This window comes from Stegostoma tigrinum, chromosome 38 (genome assembly GCF_030684315.1).
Source record: "Stegostoma tigrinum isolate sSteTig4 chromosome 38, sSteTig4.hap1, whole genome shotgun sequence".
In the NCBI taxonomy this organism is placed as follows: domain Eukaryota; kingdom Metazoa; phylum Chordata; class Chondrichthyes; order Orectolobiformes; family Stegostomatidae; genus Stegostoma; species Stegostoma tigrinum.
In genome coordinates this window covers 15,267,837-15,292,551 of record NC_081391.1, presented here as the reverse complement: position 1 = coordinate 15,292,551, position 24,715 = coordinate 15,267,837, and the positions used below count along the sequence as shown (strand labels likewise).

The following is a 24,715-nucleotide window of genomic DNA, read 5'->3' as shown; positions in this document are numbered from 1 at the left end:
TTCTTTCATTACAAATTGTAAGCCAATGCCCTCTTCACTCTCTTGATTGAACCTTTACCATGCTGTCAGGTAGTACATTCCAGATTCTAACCACTTGCTATGTGATGACGCTCTTTGTCAGTTAGCATGAATCTGTGTCCTCTGGTTCTTGATCCTTCCAGCAATGCGAATATCTTCTCCCGATCTTTTGTGTTCAGACCCCTGTGATACTAGATAACTTTACCTAGTCGCCTTTTAAACCTTGTTGCCAAGGAAAACAGTCTAGTCTGATTATTGCACCTGCTTTATTACTGGTGTTTCTTTTCTTAATTTACTTGTTGAAGGTGGGCTTAGCTGACTGGTCAGCACTTATTTACTGTCCCTGGTTGCCCCGAGAACCTGCCTCTTGATCCTCTGCAGTTTTATGCTGTTAGGGAGGGAATTTCAGGATATTTAACCAATGGTTTTGAGCCAGTGATGGGCATTTACCAAGATAGAAGCATTGATTAACCAGCCTTGAGACCCTGGCTCTGTTTATCTTGAAAGTAAATAGACAACTTGAAACGTAACAATTTAAACCTAGCATTGAGTACTTTTTCTGGGATTTTGAGTATACTCCACCTATCCAGCATGAGCTCAGAGATTGCTGCCATTATCGGAGTTCAAATATCTTGCATGTTACCACCTTCCCAGTAAAAGAACAGAGAACCTCTTTCATCTGTGCCAACCAAGTCGTTCATCATTCTGGCAGATGTTGTAGCAGGTTACATAGCCCTTTTTGTCTTCCCTTAGGAGAGTTATTGATGAGGAAGTCTTTAATTTATAAATCTGTGCCTTTTTAAAAAAAATTCTCTTCAGCAAAATAAGTTTGGAGGGTATCTAGAATTTCAGTTGTACGGTGCCATCATCTGTTAACAAGAACTACTTGCTGGGCCATACGTTGTTCAGTTTGTCGTGTAGAATTCTTCAAGGTCAGTTTAGCAAAGCCAGCTTTGAGATCCCTACACTCAACTGGAGATAAGACTGTAATGCAGCTGATTAAATATGCTTCTGACTTCGCAATGAAGTAAGTGTTTAATGATCTAATTTTACTGTGCTAAGCCACGTAGACGAAAGGGTACTGGATTCAATTCCTGGCCTGGTCTTGGTTGAAACAACCAGGGCAGGGAGGATGGAGTGATTTACCTTATTTGCAAGAAACTGCTGTAGGGGAACAGGTTGCTTGTCTCATTAACATCTACAGGAAGAGTTTTTTTAAAAAAGTTGGCATTTGAAATCTTAGAACATAAAATATTAACGTAAGAGACAAAGCAAATTGCAAGATGGTGGCAGAGTAACACTCCAGTTGGAGCTTCTCTGCTTGCCTGTTCCTTTTGCTTTTTCTTTTTTTCCCCCCCCCATCTTTGCAACAGTTTTTCTTCTCTTCTCCCCCCTCCCTTCCCCCCCCTTCTTAAACTACCCTATCTGGAGAATGGAGGCGAGATGAAGGGAGATGAGTCGCGACTAGAGCCCAGGCAGAAAGAGAGCGCATGGGCCGTGTCAGCGCATCACGCTTGCTGAGTTGTGGAACAGTAGTAGAGCTTGTGGGCCGAGTCCTGGAGCGGGGTGCAGAGTGAGTCATGATGAAGCCTGGAGCAGCAATGGAGTGAGCAGGGACCAGGTCCCAAAGTGGAGTGGAGCGGCAGCAGACCAAGGATGGACCAAGTCTCAAAGCAGCGACAGAGTGAGCATGGGCGGAGTCCTGGAGCGGTAGCAGAGCAAGTCCTGGACAGAGGCCACTGTGTGGGCGCAGCATGGCCTCGTGTTCTGAAGCCCGATGGGCATGGACTCTCATTGGAAAATGACTAAAGGGCTATAATTTGAGTACTTCATAGACAATTTATATTCTCATTCTGGACTTTAAAACTCTGTTTTCCTGTGCTAATCTGTTTTTTTAACTACTTCAATTCTGTGACAACACTTAAAATATCTTTACCTAGGTACCATGTAGCTAAGATTATGCCAAGATGCAACATTACAAACTTGTCACTGCACTCTCATTTGAGTGCACATGATAATAAAGGCTATTCATCCATTCAAAGTTACAGATGGTAACAGAATGACTGGGGTGGGGGTGTGCAATTTACAACTAATGATCACCGCGCACATGCTGTAAGCCAATGTTTCCCTAGCTACCATCAGTTCTGAGGAAGGGGTCACTGGACCTGAAATGTTAACTCTGATTTTTCTTCGCAGATGCTATCAGACCTGCTGAGCTTTTGCAGCAACTTCTGCTTTTGTTTCTGATTTACAGCATCTGAAGTTCTTTCAGTTTTGTTTTAGCTACAGTTAATAGTTAAGCTTTATGACCCTTTGTCAGAATGGTAAGACATAGAGTTTATAAGGGAAAGGAGTGCAGTGTTTGGGGAAAGGCAAAGAGGCCATAGGAAAGTGACCTTGAACAAGCAGGATCTGTTAGATTGTGGAGACAAAAAATCTCTAACATTCATTGGATTATTGAAGCACTAAAGACTGACATGAGGGATCACACCACCTTTTCTGATCTTGTCCCAAGATAGGATTTCCATCTCAAAGGTGTCCCATTTCATGCGTTACTTGTGGAAGCTGGAAGCACTGGTGCACCCATGGTATGTTACCAGGTGGCTGAGAAAAATGGGAACAGCAGTTAAGCTCTGAAGTTGTGAAAATCGCTGTTACATCTAAAGGCCTGCAAAATGCTGAGTGAAAACACGAGGTGGTGTATTATGAGTTTGAGTTAAACTTCATAACTCCAATATGAGTGTGGGTGGGTTGGAGCATTAAAGTGGCAACTGCTTAACAGGTCTTTGTTTTTGCCCTATTGATTACGTATAATTGTTGGAAAAGAGTATTACATCACAGCAAGTCCACAAATTATTTTCTTTAATGCTTAGAATTCAAGACGGTGGATAGAGTAAATACTACATTACTAAATGGGTAGCGCTTATTTGTTTTAACAGAACTATTTGTCTTCATAGCAGCAATCTGATCTTTGCAGGTACTGCAAAGGAAATACAGTAATATAAATGTTGTTCTGGGAGTTCTGAAGCTACACTGTTAGAAGGGCATTGATTATGATTGGAATTTCAGGTTGTTTTCTTGAACAATCTTCCTCTTTGATATGGTTCCACATTTTCTGCATTCAGTCCTGTGTTTATAATTTCACTTGCTCAAGCGTTAATTAGGATGACAGGATTTGCAATGAACAGTCTGAACCTCTTTTCTAATTCTCTTTCTTCCCCCACCCTGCACCACAGCCAAATCTAGCCCAAGACTGCCAGAAAGTACTGCAAGTATAATATTTGTTTACCCCTCCTAAATACCCTTTTTACCTCACAATGAAATTGCTCATTTATGCTGAATTGTTTACTGTCTCAAACAGTGAGCCTTGTGTTTATTTGTGTTGAAACTTCCTGGCTGCCACCAAATGAAAACTTGTATTTTTACATCTGTCTGGGTTCCATTCCCAATGCTAAAGTTGCAAAACTATAATTGAACTGGCTCCAGCACCATTCCTTTCCAGAAGGAAAAGTAAATATGGCAAATGAGATATTCTGGTCAATCTTAGATACTTCAAAATGGAGGATCAGTATGTTCAATGCATTCACTTCCAAGCATTACTGGATTTCTACTTTTTTTTCCATCTGGGCTGTCAGACATCAGTCATATGTTCACTGCATCGTCTCATGTACTCGCTGCTTAAAGACAGGTTCTTGGCTCATTTTCATGTCTCTCTCCTACAAGTTCTTTTTTATTTTCCAATAACTTGTTTTAGTGTTAAGCCACCCAGCTTTGAATATAGTACTTCCTTCCTCTTCCTCCTCTAACTTGAAATCTTCACTCCATGCATCTCTTACTAGTTGATTTTCTAGTCATTTTCCAAATTACATACAGCATATTTCTTAGTTTTCTTTCACTCCTCTGCACCTTATTTCACTTTTTCTGTCCAATTTTCCGTTCTCCTCAAACCCATATATTAAAACTATTTAACAATTATGTAACATCTAGGCTGCATGGTGGCTGTAGTCGTAAGCAAAAAATTTAAGAATAATAACAAAGATAGTAATGGGAAGGGGACTGTTGCTAACCAGAAAGGAAAGAACTAGAGAAGCAACTTGTAAAGAGCTTGTTTTGGAGTGTATTTTTGTTTGGCAGTGAGACTTGGACCTTATGGAATGACAAAGCCAATTTGCTAAAAAGCTTTGAAATTTACATATTGTAGGTGATTATTTTTGTCACTCATCTGTTTAATATCAAACAAGCAAAAGGTTAACTTTAGTGAAATGTGAGAGTTTTGTTCCCACAAGCAACTAACTGCAAAAAGAGAAGTGTGAAAAGACTGCTTTCAATATATAACATTCATTGTTTTCGCAGTGTGGAAATCACAACTGCAACATTAACTTTATTTTTGCAGCATACACAGATACCGCCTGTCCTTCACCTTCTGAGTGTTTCCAGCTTTTTCTGCTTGTTTTTGGATTTCCCATGTCTAGTGATATTTAACTTTTTCACTTGTAGCTCAGTGTACACCTGCAACAAGGGGCGCTTTGAAATTGTTTTCATGAGAGAAAAGGGGAATATGTGGCAAAGTAAGAAGTAATTAGAACAACAGGAAGTACCTTGTTTAAAAAACACTTGAGGACACCATTTAGGCTAATTAGTCTAGGTAGATTCTGTAGTCTTTTTGTGCTAATTTTGATTAAGTTCCCAGTTTGAAAGTACACTGTCAGTGATGGGGATAAAATAAAAATATTCACTTCTGCAAAAAATGTAGATGGAGGAGTAAGAGGGATCCAGGAAAAGGTGGTTGCAATGAACACATGTAATGGTGCCATCCTCTCTGTTTTTATTTTGCAGGTAGTAGTGTAACGGGCGAACATGGCGGAAGCTCACCAGGCCGTCGCATTTCAGTTCACGGTCACCCCAGAGGGCATTGACCTCCGACTCAGCCATAATGCATTGAAAGAGATCTACCTCTCGGGCATCAGGGCCTGGAAAAAGAAATGCATCAGGATCAAGGTGAGGGCTTCCATTCAGTTTCAAGTCTACCCACATATTGAATCCTTTGTTTTTTAGTAAAAATAAATCTTGGAACTAGTTTGTCACAGCGATAGAAACTAAATAACTAGAGTTGCTCAGAAAATATTCAATACCTTGACAACATAGTTAATGTACTGCAGGATTAACATTTTGCTGGCATACGAAGTTAGAGCAGGTGTAGGCTATTCGGCAGCTCGAGCTTGATGTGTCCTTGATAAGATTGTGGTTAATCTGATTGTGGCTTCAATTTCACATTCCCACCTACCCAATTACTACCTTTAATTCCCTGTTTAGTCAAGAATCTATTCACCCTGCCTTTGAAATATTCAATGACATAGCCAACATTACTGTCTGTGAAGAGAATTCCAATCACTTCTGACCCTCTGAGAATAAAGGTTTGAAGGGTCTTTTGTCACCTATGACAGCCAAAGGAATTTTCACTTCTCCCACACCCAAGTAAAAATTGAGGCCATGTCCCTGATGTAATGGTGTAGAAGCAGCACAATTATGCAGTTTGTGAGGTTTTCTATATCAGTGTGATTTTTCAACACTGGGTCCACTGCTTTTTGTCATTTATATAAATGATTTGGATGTGAACATAGGAGGTATAGTTAGTAAGTTTGCAGATGACATTAAAATTGGAAGTGTCGTCGACATCGAAGAAGGTTGCCTCAAGCACAATGGGAACTTGATCAGATGGGCCAACGAGTGACAGATGGAGTTTAATTTAGATAAATGTGAGGTGCTGCATTTTAGAAAGGCAAATCAGGGCAGGATTTATTCACTTAATGGTAAGGTCGTGGTGAATGTTGTTGAACAAAGAGACCTTAGAGTGCAGGTTTATCGTTCCTAGAAAATGGAGTTACAAGTTGATAGGATAGTGAAGGAGGTGTTTGGTATGCTTGTCTTTATGCCAGTGCATTGAGTATAGAAGCTGGAAGGTCATGTTGCATCGGCACAGGACATTGGTTGAGCGACTGTTTTGGAGTATTGCATGCAATTTTGGTCACCCTATAGGAAGGATGTTGTGAAACTTGAAAGGGTTCAGAAAAGATTTACGAGGATGTTGCCAGGGTTGGAGGGTTTGAGCTATAGGAAGAGGTTGAAAAGGCTGGAGCTATTTTGTGTGGAGTGTCGGAGGCTGAGGGGTGAACTTGTAGTAGTTTATAAAATGAGCATTGATAGGGTAAGTAGGCAAGGTCTCTTCATCAAGTTGGGGGGAGTCCAAAACTCGGGGGCATAGCTTTAAAGTAAGAGGGGTAAGATATTAAAAGGGACTTAAGGGGCAACTTTTTCACACAGAAGGTGGTGCGCATATGGAATGAACTGCCAGAGGAAATGGAGGAGGCGGGTACAATTTACAACCTTTAAAAGGTATCTGGATGAATAGTACATGAATTGAAAGGGTTTAAGGGGAATTGGGATGGGATATGGGCCAAATGCTGGCAAATGGGACTGGATTTATATAGGAAATCTGGTCAGCATGGATGAGTTGGACCAAAGGCTCCGTTTCTGTGCTGTGTATCTCTGACTTTATGACTACTGTATTTTGTTGAGAAATGTGAGAATAATTGAACATCAAAGGTAATGCTGAAGAATGTTCTGAGGTGTTTCTTCCTCCACTGAGTTACTAGTACGTGGCCTGACATAAAAACAAAGTTGTGGAAAGTGGCAAGCTCCCCCACACCTACATAAAAAGTATTTATTTTTAACATTTAAAGCAAAGTATTAAGATTTCTTTTTCACTTTCACCTCTTTGCAGAACAATTTTGCAAGTGGTGTCTACCCCGCTAGCCCATCCAGCTGGCTTTTTGTGGTATTGACCATACTTGGTACCATGTATACAAGAGTCGATCCCTCAATGGGAATGATAGGCAAGCTTAAGGACCATCTCCCTCTAAGGTGAGTAATTATCACCAACTGATGAAACAGTAACGGGACTTGAGTTTGTTCTTTGCTTGAATGGTTGCCATTTGTTGACTTTTTGACTCTAGTTATCCTTGTTTATGACCTTTTGAAAAAACTAAATTTCTCCAACTGTGATTCAACAATGAGATTTCTTAAGGGATATTCACTGAATGTTTTATATTCCCATGCTTCTAAACCTTCTTATCTGTCTAGCTCAGATATACACTGGTGAGTGCAAACCAAGAGATTCAAGGCAGAAATAAAGAACATGAAACATTCTTACCCCTACTGATTTTTTTCCTAAATAAATCTTGGTACTTTCCCAAAGCACCTTGGGAAATTTAACTATGTTAGAGATGGTAAATAAATAGATGTTACTAAATGTTATTACTACACTAGAGCACAATGCAGGAAGTAGAAAAATGGAAAACCTGTACAATTCAGATATAATTGAACCAACACTTTAAGAATATGACAGACTATTATCCTGATCTCTTAATATGCTGTGAATCAGAGTGTTCATGAGAATATATTTTGCTGAAGCAATATGAAAATTACTGCAAATTTAATAAAATAACAAATGAAATGTTAAAATTGAGCTGAACTGGGCATTTAACAGTAGTGACGTGTGGCAATCGTGATGTGAGATCAGGGTAAGAATACGGCAGTAAAGCTTAGACATCCGTGTTCAAAATGTTGTAAAACATCCCAACGTACATCATATGCATGGCTTTGTGTCAGACACCCAAGGAAGTAGGAGGACATGAAGGACCTCAATTTTAATTGTCATGTTGGTAGAAAAAGTGGGGGGAAGGGGTAGAAGTTTCAGGAGGAAATTCCAGAGCACAGACTCTTGGCAGCTGACCCCATTGCAGAATGAAAGAAATAAGCAATGAACCAAAGTCTGGAATTAGAAGACCGTAGAAGTATTGGATATTTTTAGGGTTGGAGAAAGTTAGACATTGAGACATGCTGCACTGCAGGCAGCTCATAAGAGATGAACAGGAGAGTCCATCCTGTTGAGACTACATGCCTGACGTTGCAGAAAATGTTATAGCCTGAGAGGTGGTATGGGATGTAAGTAATAAAGAAAGGGGAAGTGTGGAACGTATCAATGTCCATAACTAAGTGATAGGTATTTGGTTTAGTGGTAGCATGCAAACAATTGTGAGGCACCTGTTCTTCATTCTTTTGTGCTATAAAAATACCTTGCCTGCATTAAATTTTATCTACCATTGTTCTATCCACTTAAATGTTTTGTCCAGCTCATTCCACTTTTCCTAAACTTTCACCTGTGATTTCAGTGCCCCCTTAGTTTGGTGTTATGTGCAAAATTGCTAACTCCATACTGAATTTTTGAATTCAGGTCATTTATGTAAATTATTAAAATTAACAATCCTAACACTGGGCTCCAGCGTACCTCAGATAGTGCTTCACTTTGTGCACAGCTCACCTCCATCCCCACCCCCTTTGTAAAATGCTGTTATAACAGGTACTTGTTTACTATCTGGTCACCATTTCTTATGCTGTCAAGGATTTTGCTCTAAATTCCCATGGCTTTGAATTTAACTGATATGTTCGTGTAGCGCTTTATGTAAACCTTTTGGAAGCCAAAGCATATCATGGCATAGGGCTGCACAGTAGCCCATGACCCATGATGATCAGACATAAAATTGGTGAAAAAACAAACATGAGATCCAGGCCAATCAGTTAACTGTAACAAAGGAGCAAAAGCAATTTCATTTTAATTTAATGCCCCAATTGGGAAAGTAAGGCTTGTTTTATACACCACGTGCCATTATTTTCCATTAAAATCAGCTTAGTGAACCAACAGTGTCCTGATCACATTTAATACCAGTTATTGATATCCTTTTGTTTTTAAAACTGAACTCAAACTTGGACAAGTCTCTGGACTACTAGTTGAGTAACATGATTACCATTGTACCGTTTCCTAAATGTGTGACGCTGGGTAAGAATTCTGATATCCTGGGCAATTTTCCTTTTTCAGCCAATCCTGCAAAGAAAGATGAACTGCACTTTGTAACTTGTGAGAAGCTGATGTGCACGTTAGCAAATAATTTCCCCTCGAGACACTAATAAATGCACTTCATAACCTCTTTTATTAGGTCTGATTTATATTGCAATGCTGTGAAAAATTTTAAATTTCCTATTTTACAAGCAGACTTTAATGTAATGTCATTTTGTTTATTTTTTTGTAGACGATTTATGTCACACCAGGGTCAAAATCTGGTGAGTGCACTGCTGTTTGCAACAGGACTATGGCTGGCACTGATTTTTGTGATGCGACAGATCCTCAAGTGCCTCCTCTCCTACCATGGCTGGATGTTTGAAGAGCATGGCAAGGTGTCCACTACTACCAAAGTCTGGTTTGTAAGTGTTGAAGCATCATGAAGGTTGATGGTGTGTGTGGGCATGACTATGACTTCACAATGATATTCAACCACAATAGATTTGAGAATAAATCATTTTGATCTTCAAGCCTGTTTTGATAATTGTGGCTGATCTGAGACCTAACTCTAAATATTTGAGGTCATAGGAACTGCAGATGCTGGAGAATCCGCGATAACGAGGTGTAGAGCTGGATGAACACAGCAGGCCAAGCAGCATCATAGGAGCAAGAAGGCTGATATTTGAGGCCTAGACCCTTCATCAGAAATGGGGCGGGGAAGGGGGTTCTGAAATAAATAGGGAGAGAGGGGGAGGCGGATCGAAGATGGATAGAGGAGAAGATATGTGGAGAAGAGACAGACAAGTCAGAGGCAGGGATGGAGCCAGTAATGGTGAGTGTAGGTGGGGAGGAGATAGGTCAGTCCAGGGAGGATGGACAGGTAAAGGGGGCAGGATGAGGTTAGTAGTTAGGAAATGGGGGTATGGCTTGAGGTGGGAGAGGGGATAGGTGAGAGGAAGAGGAGGTTCGGGAGGCAGGGACAAACTGGGCTGATTTTGGGATGCAGTAGGTGTGTGAATCTGTAATTTGGGTACAGGCACCAGCAGCCATCTTTGAAGCCAATCTTACAGATTCACAGGGGGAGGGGAGATTTTGAAGCTTGTAAAATCCACATTGATACCATGGGGCTGCAGGGTTCCCAAGCAGAATATGAGCTACTGTTCCTGCACCCTTCGGGTGGCATTGTTGTGGCGCTGCAGGAGGCCCAGGATAGACATGTCGTCTGAGGAATGGGAGGGGGAGTTGAAATAGTTTGCAACTGAGAGGTGCAACTGTTTATTGTGAACTGAGCGTAGGTGATCTGCAAAGCAGTCCCCAAGCCTCCGTTTGGTTTCCCTGATGTAGAGGAGGCGACAACAGGTACAGTGGATGCGGTATACCACATTAGCAGATGTGCAGGTGAACATCTGCTTGATGTGGAAAGTCTTCTAGGGGCCTGGGATGGCGGTGAGGGAGGAGGTGTGGGGGCAGGTGTAGCACTTCCTGCAGTTGCAGGGAAAAGTGCCGGGTGTGGTGGGGCTGGAGGGGAGTGTGGAGCGAACAAGGGAGTCACTGAGAAAGCGGTCCCTGTGGAAAGCTGACAAAGGTGGGGAGGGAAAAATGTCTCTGGTGGTGGGATCGGATTGCAGATGGCAGAATGGTCGGGGGATGATGCGTTGCATCCGGAGTTTTGTGGGGTGGTATGTGAGGACAAGGGATTCTTTTTTGGTCGTTATTGCAGGGACGGAGTTTGAGGGATGAGTTGTGGGAAATGCGGGAGACACAGTCGAGGGCATTCTTGACTACTGAGCGGGGGGATGTTGTGGTCCTTGTAAAATGAGGACATCTGAGATGTACAGGAGTGGAATGCCTCAACCTGGGAGCAGATGCAGCGGAGGCGAAGGAATTGGGAATAGGGGATGGCATTTTTGCAGGAAGGTGGGTGGGAGGACGTGTATTCTGACTTGGTTCAAAATCCTTAAACCTTTGGGGACAAAATCTGGCAATCTCGGTTTCACAATTAATCTAACATCAGCTGGTATTTGCAAAAGAGAATTCCCAAACTACTACTGACCTTCGTGTGTCGAAATGTTTCCTAACTTTGCTGCTGAAAGGCCTGACTTTAGTTTTTAGATTTAACCCCAGTTAAGGAATTAGTTTTTTTTCCTTTATCTACTATATTATTTCCCTTTAGCATCTTGAAAAATTTGATCAATCTCTCCTTAACTTACTAAATTCCTTGAATAAAGAAGCCAAAGCAAGAAGACAGATTACTAGCTGAAAGGCTGTAAATTGGGAGAGGGGAGTGTGCAGTGGGACCTGGGTGTCCTTGTGCTGTAGTCACTGAAGGTAGGGTCATTTAAACAGTCCTTGGATAAGCATATGGATGATGATAGGATAGTGTAGGGGGATGGGCTTAGATTAGTTCACAGGTCGGTGCAACATCGAGGGCCAAAGGGCCCGTTTTGCGCTGTTCTGTTCTGTGTTCTATGTAAATACAAGTTTGTGTATTCTTGAAATTTAGCTCTGGGTCCAGATAGCATTCTTTGCTGTACTTCCTCCAGGACTGCTATGTCCTTACAAAGGCTTGGTGCCCGGCACACTTCTGTTTTCCAGCTGTAGGCACTGTTCAGCTGACTCAGAATTTTTCCTTCACTGTTTATTTTTCCTGAAGAAGGATCCAGACCTGAAACGTCAGCTTTTCTGCTCCTCTGATGCTGCTTGGCCTGCTGTGTTCATCCAGCTGTACACCTTGTTGTCTCAAATAGAACAGTAGCTGAGTTTGCTAGGCTGGATTGCCATGATTTGTATGCTGCTATTGGTATCAATTTTCCCTAATGAAAGGGGTCCAATGAGTGCAAACCAGAAAAGCCCCACTCTTGATTTCCTGTTTGACTTCCATTAGTTGAGCTCAGCTGGGATTGAAGATATTTCCTGGATTAGGGAGGGACCATGTCAGATTGTCTGAATGCTATGGGTCAGCATTGGAAGAGGACGGGATTAAGTGTAGCTGTGTGACTCATATGGGTCAGTAGCTTGCTAATACTGGTTGATTAGTCTCATGAAAAATAGTTCCTTGAAATTGGAATAGATCCCAGTACAAATGGATCTGCATTTCAGATGAGATCAGTCCTTTGGAAACATATGCAAGAAAATTGGAAGGAGAGAAAAATAAAGTAGGAATTGCACTTCTCTTTCAGACACTAGTGAAGATCTTCTCGGGACGTAAACCAATGTTATACAGTTTCCAGAACTGCCTTCCACGTCTGCCTGTTCCATCCGTAAAAGACACCCTGAGAAGGGTAAGATTAAAAACTTTTTAATAGCCAAGTAAAATATTAGATTTTGCTGGCTGTGGAGAAAGATTAAAGTGTTTGAAAAAAGACTCAGAATTAAGTGCAAAATCTAACAATTGTTTAAATGAAATCTTGGATCTTTGAGGATGGATGAGATTTTGTCAGTATATTTGAGTTTGTGAGAAGGAAGAGTTGCATAATTAGATGTAACTCAAACAAGCTTGGAAGTAGGGACTATGCAAGTTAGAATTAGGACAGTTTAAGATTTTTGTTTTAGATTCCCCTTCCATTTTTAATGTGGTGGCTTTCCAGTCTTAGTTACATTTTATGATGCATTGTACACATCTTAAAGTTGATTTATTTTTAGAATTTCCCTTTAGCTTTGTTAGCAAAAGGTGATTGTACATTTCAGATACAAGTATTTTTATTCCAAGATAACAGTGCAGTTTACTTAAATCAGGTGTATATTGTATTAAGGTCTGTGAAATGTATAAAGTGCATTATGTGGATATATTAACAAGATACAAGAAGAATGTGCTTAATTAAGTAGCAAATTGTAAACTTGAAATGCACTTTAACATGTAGAGAGGAAGAGCGTACAGGATCAAAATGCCTCCATATCATTGAGAATGACTTCAGCATAGTGCTGAGCTGGATCATTCAAATGGCTTTTATTCCTGTACATGGAAAAACTAAACTAAAACAATAGACATATTCAGGAAGAGATTAAGGATTGTTTTAAGACTGGGGAAGAGTGACCTATCAACTTGAATATCTATCTTTGGTTCTCTGCCCCAAATGTTTATGGCTGCTCAGACTAAGACAGATTGTTGGTTTTTCAAAAAAATGGGATCAGGGAACAGGTGGGGAGGATGATTATATTGAAGAGTGGAGTAGATTGGAATGGCTTCTCATATTTCTTGGATTTTTACTTTCATTTTCTTACCTTGACAACTTCACCCCAAGGTCAAGTGGTTTCTTCACTCAAAATATTGTTAGTACACTGCAGTAATTTATTGGTAGATTTATAGTGCCAGTCTAGAAATATGTTCATTTTCATTCCTGTTTCGCTTCCATCTCTTTCAAGTTTTTGGAGTCGGTGAGGCCTTTGATGAACGATGAGGACTTCCGACGGACAAAGGCCTTGGCAAAAGACTTTGAACGGAACTTGGCGCCTCGGCTGCAGTGGTACCTTAAACTGAAGTCTTGGTGGGCTACCAACTATGTGAGTTCAGTACTGCATTTAAATGGTGCCTTCTGAAGTGGCTGTCTAAATATTAATTTCATTCACCAGATAGATTAAAATCTAGTAATAGGACTGTTTTGACGAAATTTCTGAAGGTGTTGATTTGGGTCCTATACTACTGATTGTAGCCGAGACCACAAGTCTTTGCATTCGGGGTCGTGCAGGCTTTTAATTTTCTAATTCATAGAAGGTACTGAATATCCTTGGTTTGCTCTCCATAACATTGGGAAAGTTTGGGGGAAATTTGATAGATATGTACAAAATCATAAAGGATTTTGGAAGAAAAAAGTAATTGGACCCACTGTAAGGAGATGATACAGAATACTGTAAATGTATTTGGCAAAAGAACCAGCGATCTCACGATCTTGAAATGTACTGCTTGCAAAGGTGTTTGAAACCTATTCAGTACAAACTGTCAAATTGAACTGGATAAATAGACATGAAGGGAAAGAAAATGAACTTCTCAGGTAATGGGGGAAAAAGTACAGTGGTAGGATCTACTTAGGCAGCTCTTTCAAATATGAGAAATAGGAACAGAAATAGACCGTATGGCAGGTTGAAACCGCTTCACCTGTCAGTATGGTCATGTCGAGTTTGGTCTTCGCCTCTACTTTATGCCCCATTTCCCTATCCCTGTATTCCCTGAGAGGCCAAAATTCTGTCTATAGCAGTCTTGAATGTACTCATTGGTGTTCAAAATCCGCTGGGTAAGGAATCCCAAAAATTCACAACATTTTAAAATGTGATTTTTTTCCAATCGTATGTCATTGACTCGTAATCTTGAAATTGCATCCTTATTCTAGATTTCCTGGTCAGAAGATTGTTTTAGAGTCTGTCTTGTTGAGCTGCTTCGTGATTTTGAATGTTTCAGTGAGATCCCTTCTTATTCTTCTAAATTCCAGATTTTAGAGTTCCAACTGAGTTAGCTTATGATACCGCTCATCTCAGAGCCTAACCTGGTTGCTTGGTGCTATGACAGCCTCCGGTGCAAGTATATAGGAACTGGAGTAGGCCATTTGGACCTCATGTCCACCTTCCTGCCTTACACATCCTCCTTCCCTATAACTATTGATTGCCCCTTTGGCCAAGAACCTTTCACAGCCTTAAATCTACTCAAGGGCTGTGCCCCTAAACCCGTCTGTGACGGGGAATTCTAAGGGCTGTCAACACTCAAAGAAGGAATTTCTCTTCATCGTGGTCTAAAATTGGTGCCCCTTTATTCAGTGACTTATGCCGTCTGATTCTGGACTTTTAATGGGAAACATTGTCTCACCGTTTACCCCGCCCAAGCCCTTTATGAATCCTATTAGTTTCAATGAGGTCACTCTCATTCTTCTAAACTCCAGTGAGTAGAGTTGCATCTTATTTTAGCCTTTACTTACAAGACAGTCCCTCCATACTGGATCATCCTTGTGAACCTCTCAAAATTTGAGTATCAAACTATGCACGTGTATTGCAAGAGATTGCATGAATTGCAGATGCTGGAGTCAGAGTCAACAGTGTGGAGCTGGAGGAACTCGGCAGGTGAGGCAGCATCAGAGGATTCCTGATGAAGGGTTGTGACCCAAAATGTTGACTCTCCTGCTCCTCTGCTGCCTGACCTGCTGTGTTCCTCCAACTCCACATTGAGTTAACATGTAATGCAGGTTTGGGCTCTCCAAAACTTGGAGCTTGTACAATATTAGAGTCAATTAGCTCAGTTGGTTGGACAGCTGGTTTGTGGTTCAGAGTGATGCAGACACAGCGTGTTCAGTTCTTACACCAGTTCTGGTCGACATGATGTTCCTACCTTCTCAACTTTGCCCCTTGCCTGAGGCTTTGTGACCCTTAGGTTAAACGTGAGACCAGTCGGTAGGAGCCCTGTGCTTCTATGATGGTTTTGTCTTTGCCCTTTCAATGTTAGTAAGTTTTTAACAATTCTTTTACTTCAAATCCCTTGCAATAAAGGGTAACATGCTATTTGCTTTCCTAATTGCTTGCTGTGTGTGCATCTTATTGTGTTCTTTGTGTGTACGCTAAAGTCTCTCTGAACATCCATATTTAAACACTTCCTGCTTTTTAAAAGATACTGTTTCTGCTGTTAATACCTGAATGAATAACCTCACATTTCTATTCCAGTTTTTGCTTTATCTGCCATCTTTTTTTGTCCACTTACTTAACCTGCTTATATTTTTTTGCACCTGTTTCTTTCTTTATAGCTTCTTTTCCACCTGGCTTTGAATTACCAGAAAACTGAAATATCTTACGGTGTCTATACATCTAAATCATTATAGATCGTAAACAGCTGAGGCTCTGAGGACTTGTTGCACTAGTCTAGTCTTAAGCTTCCAATTTGAAAATGTCCTATTGCCTTATTCCTATTTGTTAACTAATCCCATGCTAAAATACCACTATCAATTTCATGAACTTTTGACCTGGGTATTAACCTTTTGTGTAGTACATTGTGGTCCCCTTTCCTTGGTTTCCAAAACAATTGAATTCTTAGATATACCAACATTAGTGACTTTTAAAGGGCATCTTGACAAATACATGAATACAAATACAGTTCAGGTGCTGCCCTTGGCATGTTGTCCTCCACTCTGTTGAACGAGGGTTGATCCTCTAGCAGGACAGTAAGAGTTGATGGGGGGTGATATGTCAGGCCATTAGGTTGCAGATTGTGTTCACGTACAATTCACCTGCTTTTGATGGCTTTCAGTGTCTTGTGGATGCCTAATGTGAGTTGCTAGATCTGCTCGAAGTCTGTTAACACGATGTCAGTGCCACACAACACAGTAGAGGATATTCTCTAATGTGAAGTGGGAGTGACTTTGTGGTGGTCACTCATACCAGTACCATTAGGGATAGATACCTCTGCAGCAGGCAGATTGGTGAGGATGAGGTCTAAAATGTTTTTACTTCTTGGTTCCTCGCTACCTGCTGTAGAACCAGTCTGGCAGCAATTTCTTTTAAGACCCTATCAGCTCCATCGGTAGTACTGCTGCCAGTCATTGTTCATAGTGGACATTGAAATCCCCCATCCACAGCACATTGTGCACCCTTGCCAACCTCAGTACTTCAAAGCAGTACTCTTCAGAGTGGAACATGGAGGAGGACTGGTTCATCAACTCAGGAAAGAAGGTACGTAATAATTAGGAGATTTTCTTACCCATGTCTAACCTGGATCTGCTTGACTTCATGGTACCTAGAACCAATGTTGAGGAAACCTTGGGCAACTCCCTCCTGGCTGTGTACCATTGTGCTGCACTAGCTCAGCTCGATCAATCCTGTCAGTGGGACAGAACATATCCAGGTTTGGGGATGGTGGTGGTGTTGTCTGCGACATAGTCACGCTTACTGAACCATACCTTACAGACAGTGTCAAGCTGTTGCTTGACTAGTCTGAGAGAAAACCCTCCCCATTCTGGCGGTAGATGTTGGTAAAGAGGACTTTGCAGGGTTGACAGGGTAGGGCTGTTTTTGCTGTTGTCCTTTTTAATCATTTCTTTGCTGAGACTTTGTCTCAATTAATACAGTTGAGTGGCTTGCTAGGCTTCTTTAGAGGGCAGTTTAGCATCAATCACATTGCTTTGGGACTGGAATTGCATGTAGCCAGAGTAGTGAGAGTGGCAGACTTTCTTCTCTGAAGGGCATTTGTGAGCCAGATAGGTTTTTCCAACTATTGACAATGATTTCATGGTCATCAGTAGATTATTAGTTCCAGATTTGTTTTAATTCAATTTCACCGTCTACTATAGCAAAAGTCAAACCAGAACATTAACCGAGTTTCTTTGTTAATAGTCCAGTGATAATCCCACTAAACCATTGTCTTCCCCATCTATAGTTATATTAAGTGTTTTAACTAGTTAAACCTTACGTTTAATGCAGTATGTTATCTCCTCAGTACCAATTCATTATTTGTCCCATTTAGGATAAAATCTTAAAAATCAACCAATCTGTACAACTTACCTATTCAATGCCTCAAAATCCAACTACTAGAAGCTGAAGTAAAGGTTTAAAAACAGCACCTCCTTCCACTTCTGCACCAAAATCTTACCTGCACCAAACTTCCAAGTTAACATTCATCCCTCATTTCCTTCCTGTCTGCTTTATCACTGATTCTGATTGATCAGGATCAGTGCTCATAAAATTAAGCCATTTTGTTAAGTCACCTATTCAGCCGTAGGAGCTACACCAACCACCAGGATTGTTGTGGTGATTTTAGCTTCCTGTAAATTGACTGGAACACTCGTTAGGGGTTTGGATGGGACAGAATTTGGAAGGACCATTCAGGAGGGTCTCTTGACACAATATGTAGGCATTGTAACTAGGGAAAGGGCTTTACTGCATCTGGTTTTGGGAAATGAGCCCAGCCAAGTGAGTTAAGTTTCAGTGGGGGAGAGCATTTCAGGAGTAGTAACCATGATACTGAGAGTTTTAAGATACTCATGGATGGGGATTACAGCAGTCCTTGCGTGAAGGTGTTAAATTAGGGGAAGGCGAACTACAATAATATTAGACAGGAACTGGAGAATTTTGATTGGAGGCAGCTGTTTGAGGGTAAATCTAAATTGGACATTTGGGAATATTTCAAACAGCAGCTGATAGGAGTTCGGGAGCAGCATGTTCCTGCGGGACTGAAGGATACTATGGCATGTTACGTGAACTTTGGATGACCAGGGATGTTATGCCCTTGGCCAGGATGATGCGAACTGATGTAGCCCTTGAAATATAAGAAAAGTAAGAAAGAGCTTAAACAAGAAATTAAAGAGCTGAAAGGGTCATGAAAAATCATTAGCAAATGGGATTAAGGAGAATCCTACGGCTTTTTACACAAATATAAAGAGCAAAGGGATAGCCAGGGAAAGGGTTGGCCCACTTGAGGACAAAGGAGAGAATCTATGTTTGGAGCTAGGAGAGGTAGGGGAGGTCCTAAATGAAAACTGTGTCACGTTTCTAATCCAAGTTGCTACTAAAAAGGAAGAGGTGCCCATCTTAAAAAGTATTAAGGTGGATGAATCCCTGGGTCCAATTGGAATCTACCCCAGAATATTGAGAGGGGCAAGAGAGCAAATTGCTGGAGCAATTGACAGATATTTTTGTATCCTCTTTGGGTCACTGATGAGGTCCCAGAGGACTGGAGAATAGCCAACATAGTCCCGTTGTTCAGGAAGGGTAGCAGGGATAATCCTGGAAATTACAAACCTGTGAGTCTTGCATCAGTAGAGAAACTATTGGAAAAGATTGTCTGGGACAAGGTCTATACACATTTAGAAGTGAATGGACTTACTAGCAATAGACAACATGTTTTTGTGCAGGGGAGTTCACGTCTCGCTAAATTGATTGAGTTTTTTGAGGTGGTGGCAAAGATGATTTGAGGGAAAAGTGGTTGATGTCAACATGGAATTCAGTAAAGTCTCAGACAAGGCCCTCCATGGCAGAGTAGTACCAAAGGTGAAGTCACATGATATCATGGGTGAGCTGGCAAGATGGATACAGAACTGGCTTAGTGGGAGTCAGCGGGTAGTGGTGGAAGGATGCTTTTTGAAATGGAGAGTTGTGACTGTGTTCCAAAGATTTTGGTGCTGGGACCTCTGCTGTTCATGGTCTACATAAATGATTTGGAGGGAAACATAGGTGGTCTAATTAGGTTTGTAAACAATACAAAGATTAATGGATTTGTGGATAGTGAGGAGGATTGTCGGACGATACAGAAGTGTATACATCAGTTGGAGGCATGCAGATAAATGGCAGATGAAATTTAATCCAGACAAGTGTGAGGTGACACATTTTGGAAGGTTAAGTACAGGTATAAATTGTGCAGCAAATGGCAGAACCCTATGCAGAGGGATCTGCCATTCTGAGTGCAGGTCCACAGATCAATTGAAGGTGGCAGTGCAGGTAAATAAGATAGTAAAAAAGGCTTATGGCATGCTTGCCTTCATTGGAAGGGGCATTGAGTACAAGGGCAGACTAAGTTATGCTGCAGAACTTTAGTTGGGCCGCACTTGGAATATTGCGTACAGTTCTGGTTGCCCCATTACCAGAAGGATGTGGATACTTTGAAGAGGGTACAGAAGAGGTTTACTAGGATGTTGCCTGGCATTTTGGATTTTAGTTATGAAGGTATGGATAGACTGGGTTTGTTTTCACTGGAGCACAGGAGGTTGCGGGACGACTTAATGGAAGGTAAAAAAGATTGAATGGCACGGATAGAGTGGAAAATATGAGGCTTTTTCCCAGGGTGGAGATGTCAATTACTCGGGGACTTAGGTTCAAGGTGCGATGGGGGTGGGAAGTTTAAAAGAGATGCATGAGGCATGTTTTTCACACAAAGGGTGGTGAGTGTCTGGAACACATTGACAGAGGAAGTGGTGGAAGCAGACACAGTAGCAGCATTCAAGATGCACTTGGGTGAATACATGAATAGAAAGGGAATAGAAGAATACAGATCCTATAAATGAAAGCAGTTTTAGTATGGAGGAGTAAAATGTGGCAGCATAGGCTTGGAGGGCCGCAGGGACTGTTCCAGTGCTGTTTTGTTCTGTGTTCACTGTGGCTGAAAAATTAATCTTGATCTTTTGAGCAATCGGTGCAGAAGTTGGCCTTGCTCTTTGAATTTGTAAATTCTTTCTTTAATTGACTTGTTCACCTAACAAACTCTGAGGGGTGAAAAGATGTAGTGAATGCAAAAGGGTTTTAATTAATGTTACGTTATTATTGTACCATTCCAGGTGAGCGATTGGTGGGAGCAGTATGTCTACCTACAAGGTCGAGAGCCAATCATGGTTAACAGCAACTATTATGCCATGGTAAAGATCTTGTGCGAATGTGTGTTAATTACAAGTAGGTTTAAACCTAAGGGATCAATGTTCAAACTTGTGGAATTCTAATGATTAGAAACAAGGAAATAAATGATTTGGGGATTGCTACTTAAAATATTGACCATTCCCCAGATGGTTAATGTTCTTAATGCTGAGTGATGAGGATATTTTTCCTTCCCTTTTCTGTTCTCCATTTTCCCCCTCCCCACCCCATACGTCTCACTAATTCTTGGGGTACAAGTATTATTGACAAAATGACTGACTATTTTTCGTGTCAGCAGCCTGCTCTTGTGAATATTAACGGTCTTTTTACCTGGGGGAGGGAGGATACAACTAGTTAGTGAACAGCAATGACACCTCGGCTAGTTTACTTTTTCTCGTGATTAAGTCTTTTGACTATAGGATTTGAAAAGTCATGTTGAGATTGTACAGGACATTGGTAAGGCCTGTTCTGGAGTCCTATGTCCAGTTCTAGTCACCCAGTTATAGGAAAGACAGTATTAAACTGGAGAGGAGTCAGAAGAGATTTACCAGCATTTCGCCAGGAATGGTAAGTTTTTGAATTATAAAGTAAGGCTGGATAGGCTAGGACATTTTTCACTGGAGCATAGTAGGTTGCAGGGTGGCCTTTATTAAAGTTTATAAAATCACGAGGGGTATAGATATGGGAAATGGTAGTTGTCTTTTTCCTTAGATGGGGGATTTCACGCCTGAGGGCACATTTTTAAGGTGAGAGGAGGGAGATTTTTAAAAAGGCATGAAGGACAAACTTTTTTACGCAGAGAATGGTTCACATGTGGATTGAACTGCCTGAGGAAGTTGTGGATGTGGGCAAAATTCCAACATTTAAAAGACTTTTGGATAATTACATGAATAGGCAAGGTTTGAAGGTATATGGGCCAGGAGCAGGTACAAGGGATTCGTTTAGTTTGGGATTATGATCAGCATGGACTGTTTAGACTGAAGGGTCTGTTTCATGCTGTTTGACTCTATAAGATGGCTCTAGCTACTACACCTGCAACCAGCTTACTCAACAGAAACTATAGATTGAACCTGGGACTTAAGGGGTTTTTCTGGCCCATTTTGGTCTCCCAGCCATGGGGCAGATTTTGTAAGGTGGAATTTGGAATTGTTTAACTTGTTCTCTTCAACTTGGAGTAATTGTTTCCTCCCAAATTCAGGATTTCTTGTATGTGACACCAACAACAAGTCAAGCTGCGCGTGCTGGTAATCTGGCCCATGCTTTACTCCTTTACAGACGACGACTTACTAATGAGGAAATTCCACCGGTAAGCAGTTAACCTCTGTGATGACATTCATTAATGATGTATGCATAAACAGTGGCATTATTGCAATGGCTGTCTAGATCTTTAAAGAACAGACCTTAGTAGTCTGAGCTGGAGATAAGACAGTTTTGTTGTCTGTGATGCAGGGTGTCTCAGTCTTTGAGATTTTTCTTTTATTCCTGTTCCTTGTAAGGAGGAAATGCCTTCCTGAAAGCCTCTGCTTTTAGATCCTAGTCTGTTGGAGAGCTGGTAACAGTCCTAGTCTGTCCTAGCTAACCCAACTAATGGTGAATAGGCAAACTATTATGTTTGCAGTTGTCACCTTGTGAGTTTGCATGCTGCATGGCTGGGCAATCTCTGGCCATCTCCACATACAAAAAAGCTCAGCTGTTGTCATGTAAGTTGCCAGTAATGCCAATCATCCTTGCTGTGGTCAATCTTTTTCCCCACGTGTGAAATAAAACTGCTTAAATGCTGTTTGACCATGAAGGGCATGGCAGACGAGACCAACACTGTCCCCACCTGATATTTACATGTACTCAATTAGGTCCTTCTCAGTCTTTATGGCTTAGTTCAACAACACAGATTTATCAGGGAATGCTAATTTCAGAATTTGATATCAATGCAATCAGATACTGTGCAGTGAATAAACTTTATTGTCCTATATTTTTGCCTACATTGCACATCAGAGGACTGGATCAGCTCTTGCTGTGGTAGGTGGATCTCACTGGGTTTCAAACTACTAAATTATGAGACAGAACTTTCTGCCTCTGACCAGTTGTTCATCAAACACAGTTCAGTCAGTACTAAAGTTAGGACCTAGGATTTATGTTAACAGTTTATTATAATGTTTCCGGTTATGAGTGACACTCACTGGGGCAGAAACACATTGCATTCCAACCAAGATCATATACTGAGGTTTGAAAAAATGTGGATGAATGATTGTGCCTTATTCTTGCACATTTCCTGGCAGTTAGTGACAACACAGATGCCATGGAACAGCTGCAACGCCTCAAGACAGAATAGTGCTTTGAATTTAGGGGCCAGCATATGAACAGAAGGAGATAATTTGACTTTCTCCTGTGTTGCATCATTTGGTGAGATCTATGATCTGACCCCATTTACCCTTTGTCTTGTTTTCCTCAATACCTTTGGTTGTCAAAAATCTTGCAGTATCAGAATTGATTTCCTTAGCTGTGCCCTGCTGGGATGCACAGTCAGGGTGTGTTTCAATATCTGTTGGTGGAGCTTCTTGCAGACAAAGGGGGGAGGGGTGCAGGAGTTTCAAGTGGCATCTAAATACAGGCACAGTACAGTTGTTCAGTGGCTTCTATTGCTGAACTGTAATTTCTATGTACAGGAAGTGTGATATTTACCAGTAAAGGCATCAGAGCTGAGGTCCAACGTATCCTCACCTGTCACCCATTCCAGCAGGGATTATTACAATCTAATGTTCAGGAATTAATTGAAGTTTTTAAACAAACAGTGAATTTCAAACAATTGATGAGCAACATTTTTTTAAAGTCTGTCTCAACTTTTTAACTCACCTTGCCTTTCTTTGTAGGTCCCTCATACATGCCACCATCCTGTCTCCAAATGTAAGAGCAAGTAGACAGGAGCAGAGCCTGGGCTTTGCAGCCTGTGGTTCACCCTCACTGCTTTTTGAGGCCATTGAGATCAGACCATCAAATGAGTGGAAATTAATGGGTGTATAAACTGTGTACTTTTCCAAATCAAGAAGCTCAGCAACAGCTGTGTGACTAGTGCTAGTGCAGCAGGGCCATGGTTCATTCATTATCTTCAATTAGTGTCTCCCACAGTGGGCCTCCAACTAGATCTCTCTGGTTCAGCCCTCTGAGTCTGTTTTCTTACAATGTATGTGGCAGCGCAGTAAATGCAGTACCAAACAGTATGCTCATTTTGAATTACAACTTAGACATGCTATATTAAATAAAGGGTTGCTATTTTGTCATTTTTTTTGCTTTTGAAAATTTTCTAAAATGTTGCAAAATAGAGGATAAACTAATTCGTAATTTTTTTTACATTTTTTCCTTTCCAATCCTGCCCATTTATGGCAACGTGAAATGACTTTTTCAACCACTAACATTTGACCCTATTTCCGTGGGTCATGTATGTTCCCCCTCAATTCCCTACCCCTGTGCCCATTCATACTCTGTTTGGGCACAGAGTACTCTGCCAGGGTTCCCAATACCTCTGTGTTCAGCACAGTGGGAACGAATGTTCAACACGACTCGACTGCCAGGCGAGGAGACAGGTAAGATTGAAAGGCTGTTGTTGCAGGGCTGCTTGTAACTGCTTGGGTTGGGTGGGGGAATACTGTCCACATATGTCACACAATTCGCGATTCAACAGCTGCCTTCCTAACACTAATGGTTAATTATTGTAGCGTTTGTTTTAGAGTACAAGTGAAGTATCAATCAGACCTTGAGTTGATTATGCTACAGAACAGTGGATTTGCATTACAATATGAAGACGTATTAGTTACAGACTTCTTACAAGTGGGTGCTAAGCAGTCACCAGCACTTTCCCAGAACAGTGTCCCAGTTTTCCCAGTTCACCCAACATCTGAGGGATCATCATGTGTGTCTTAAATTGTGAATTTGTAATAATTTGCATATTCATGTCACATTTAAGAGCAGGTATAGGCCTCTTCAGCCTGCTGATCCACTCACTAATATCTTGGCTGATCTGAACTCCACATTCCCTCACTTTTCACCACCTTGCGTATCAAGAATCTATCTTTCTTTGCCTTTGAAATATTAAAGGACTCTGATTTCACTCTTCTTTTTGACAGTGTCCCAAGGACTCTGACCTTCCATGGGAGGGGAGGGTGTGGGGTGTGGGGTGTGGGATGAAGTTATCTTTACCTCTGTTTTAAATGAGCAACTCCCAAGTTTGGAATAGTAACTCCAGTTCCAGAATGTCCCACATCCTTTCCAGGTGCACATTGTTAGAACCATGCAGAATCTTGTGTGTTTAAGCAAGTTGCTTATTCTTCTAAATTGCAGTTGATAGAAGCCTGGCTTGCCCAACCTTTCAAGGTTAAACAACCTCCCTATTTCAGATATTAGTTTAATAAATCACTAAACTACTTTCAACATGTTTACACCCTTTCTTAGTTAAGGAGACCAATGCTCTATGCAGTACTCCAGATGTGGTCTCACCAGTGG

General features: G+C 41.2%; 1 protein-coding gene across 6 annotated transcripts in view; it reads left to right on the top strand.

Moving 5' to 3' along the window:
• The window catches only part of LOC125447121 (carnitine O-palmitoyltransferase 1, liver isoform-like), a 98,538-nt gene that overhangs the window by 38,214 nt on the left and 35,609 nt on the right, over positions 1 to 24,715 (top strand). For 5 of the 6 annotated variants that reach the window (XM_048521252.2, XM_048521255.2, XM_048521253.2 and 2 more), the window contains exons 2-9: positions 4,855 to 5,016; positions 6,800 to 6,939; positions 9,165 to 9,336; positions 12,094 to 12,195; positions 13,277 to 13,414; positions 20,149 to 20,226; positions 21,420 to 21,527; positions 23,712 to 23,799. In XM_048521252.2, coding sequence (XP_048377209.1) covers positions 4,876 to 5,016; positions 6,800 to 6,939; positions 9,165 to 9,336; positions 12,094 to 12,195; positions 13,277 to 13,414; positions 20,149 to 20,226; positions 21,420 to 21,527; positions 23,712 to 23,799 — 967 coding nt within the window. In that variant the 5' untranslated portion in view covers positions 4,855 to 4,875. The remainder of the gene's footprint in view (positions 1 to 4,854; positions 5,017 to 6,799; positions 6,940 to 9,164; positions 9,337 to 12,093; positions 12,196 to 13,276; positions 13,415 to 20,148; positions 20,227 to 21,419; positions 21,528 to 23,711; positions 23,800 to 24,715) is intronic. The other variant, XM_048521256.2, reaches the window with a different exon arrangement.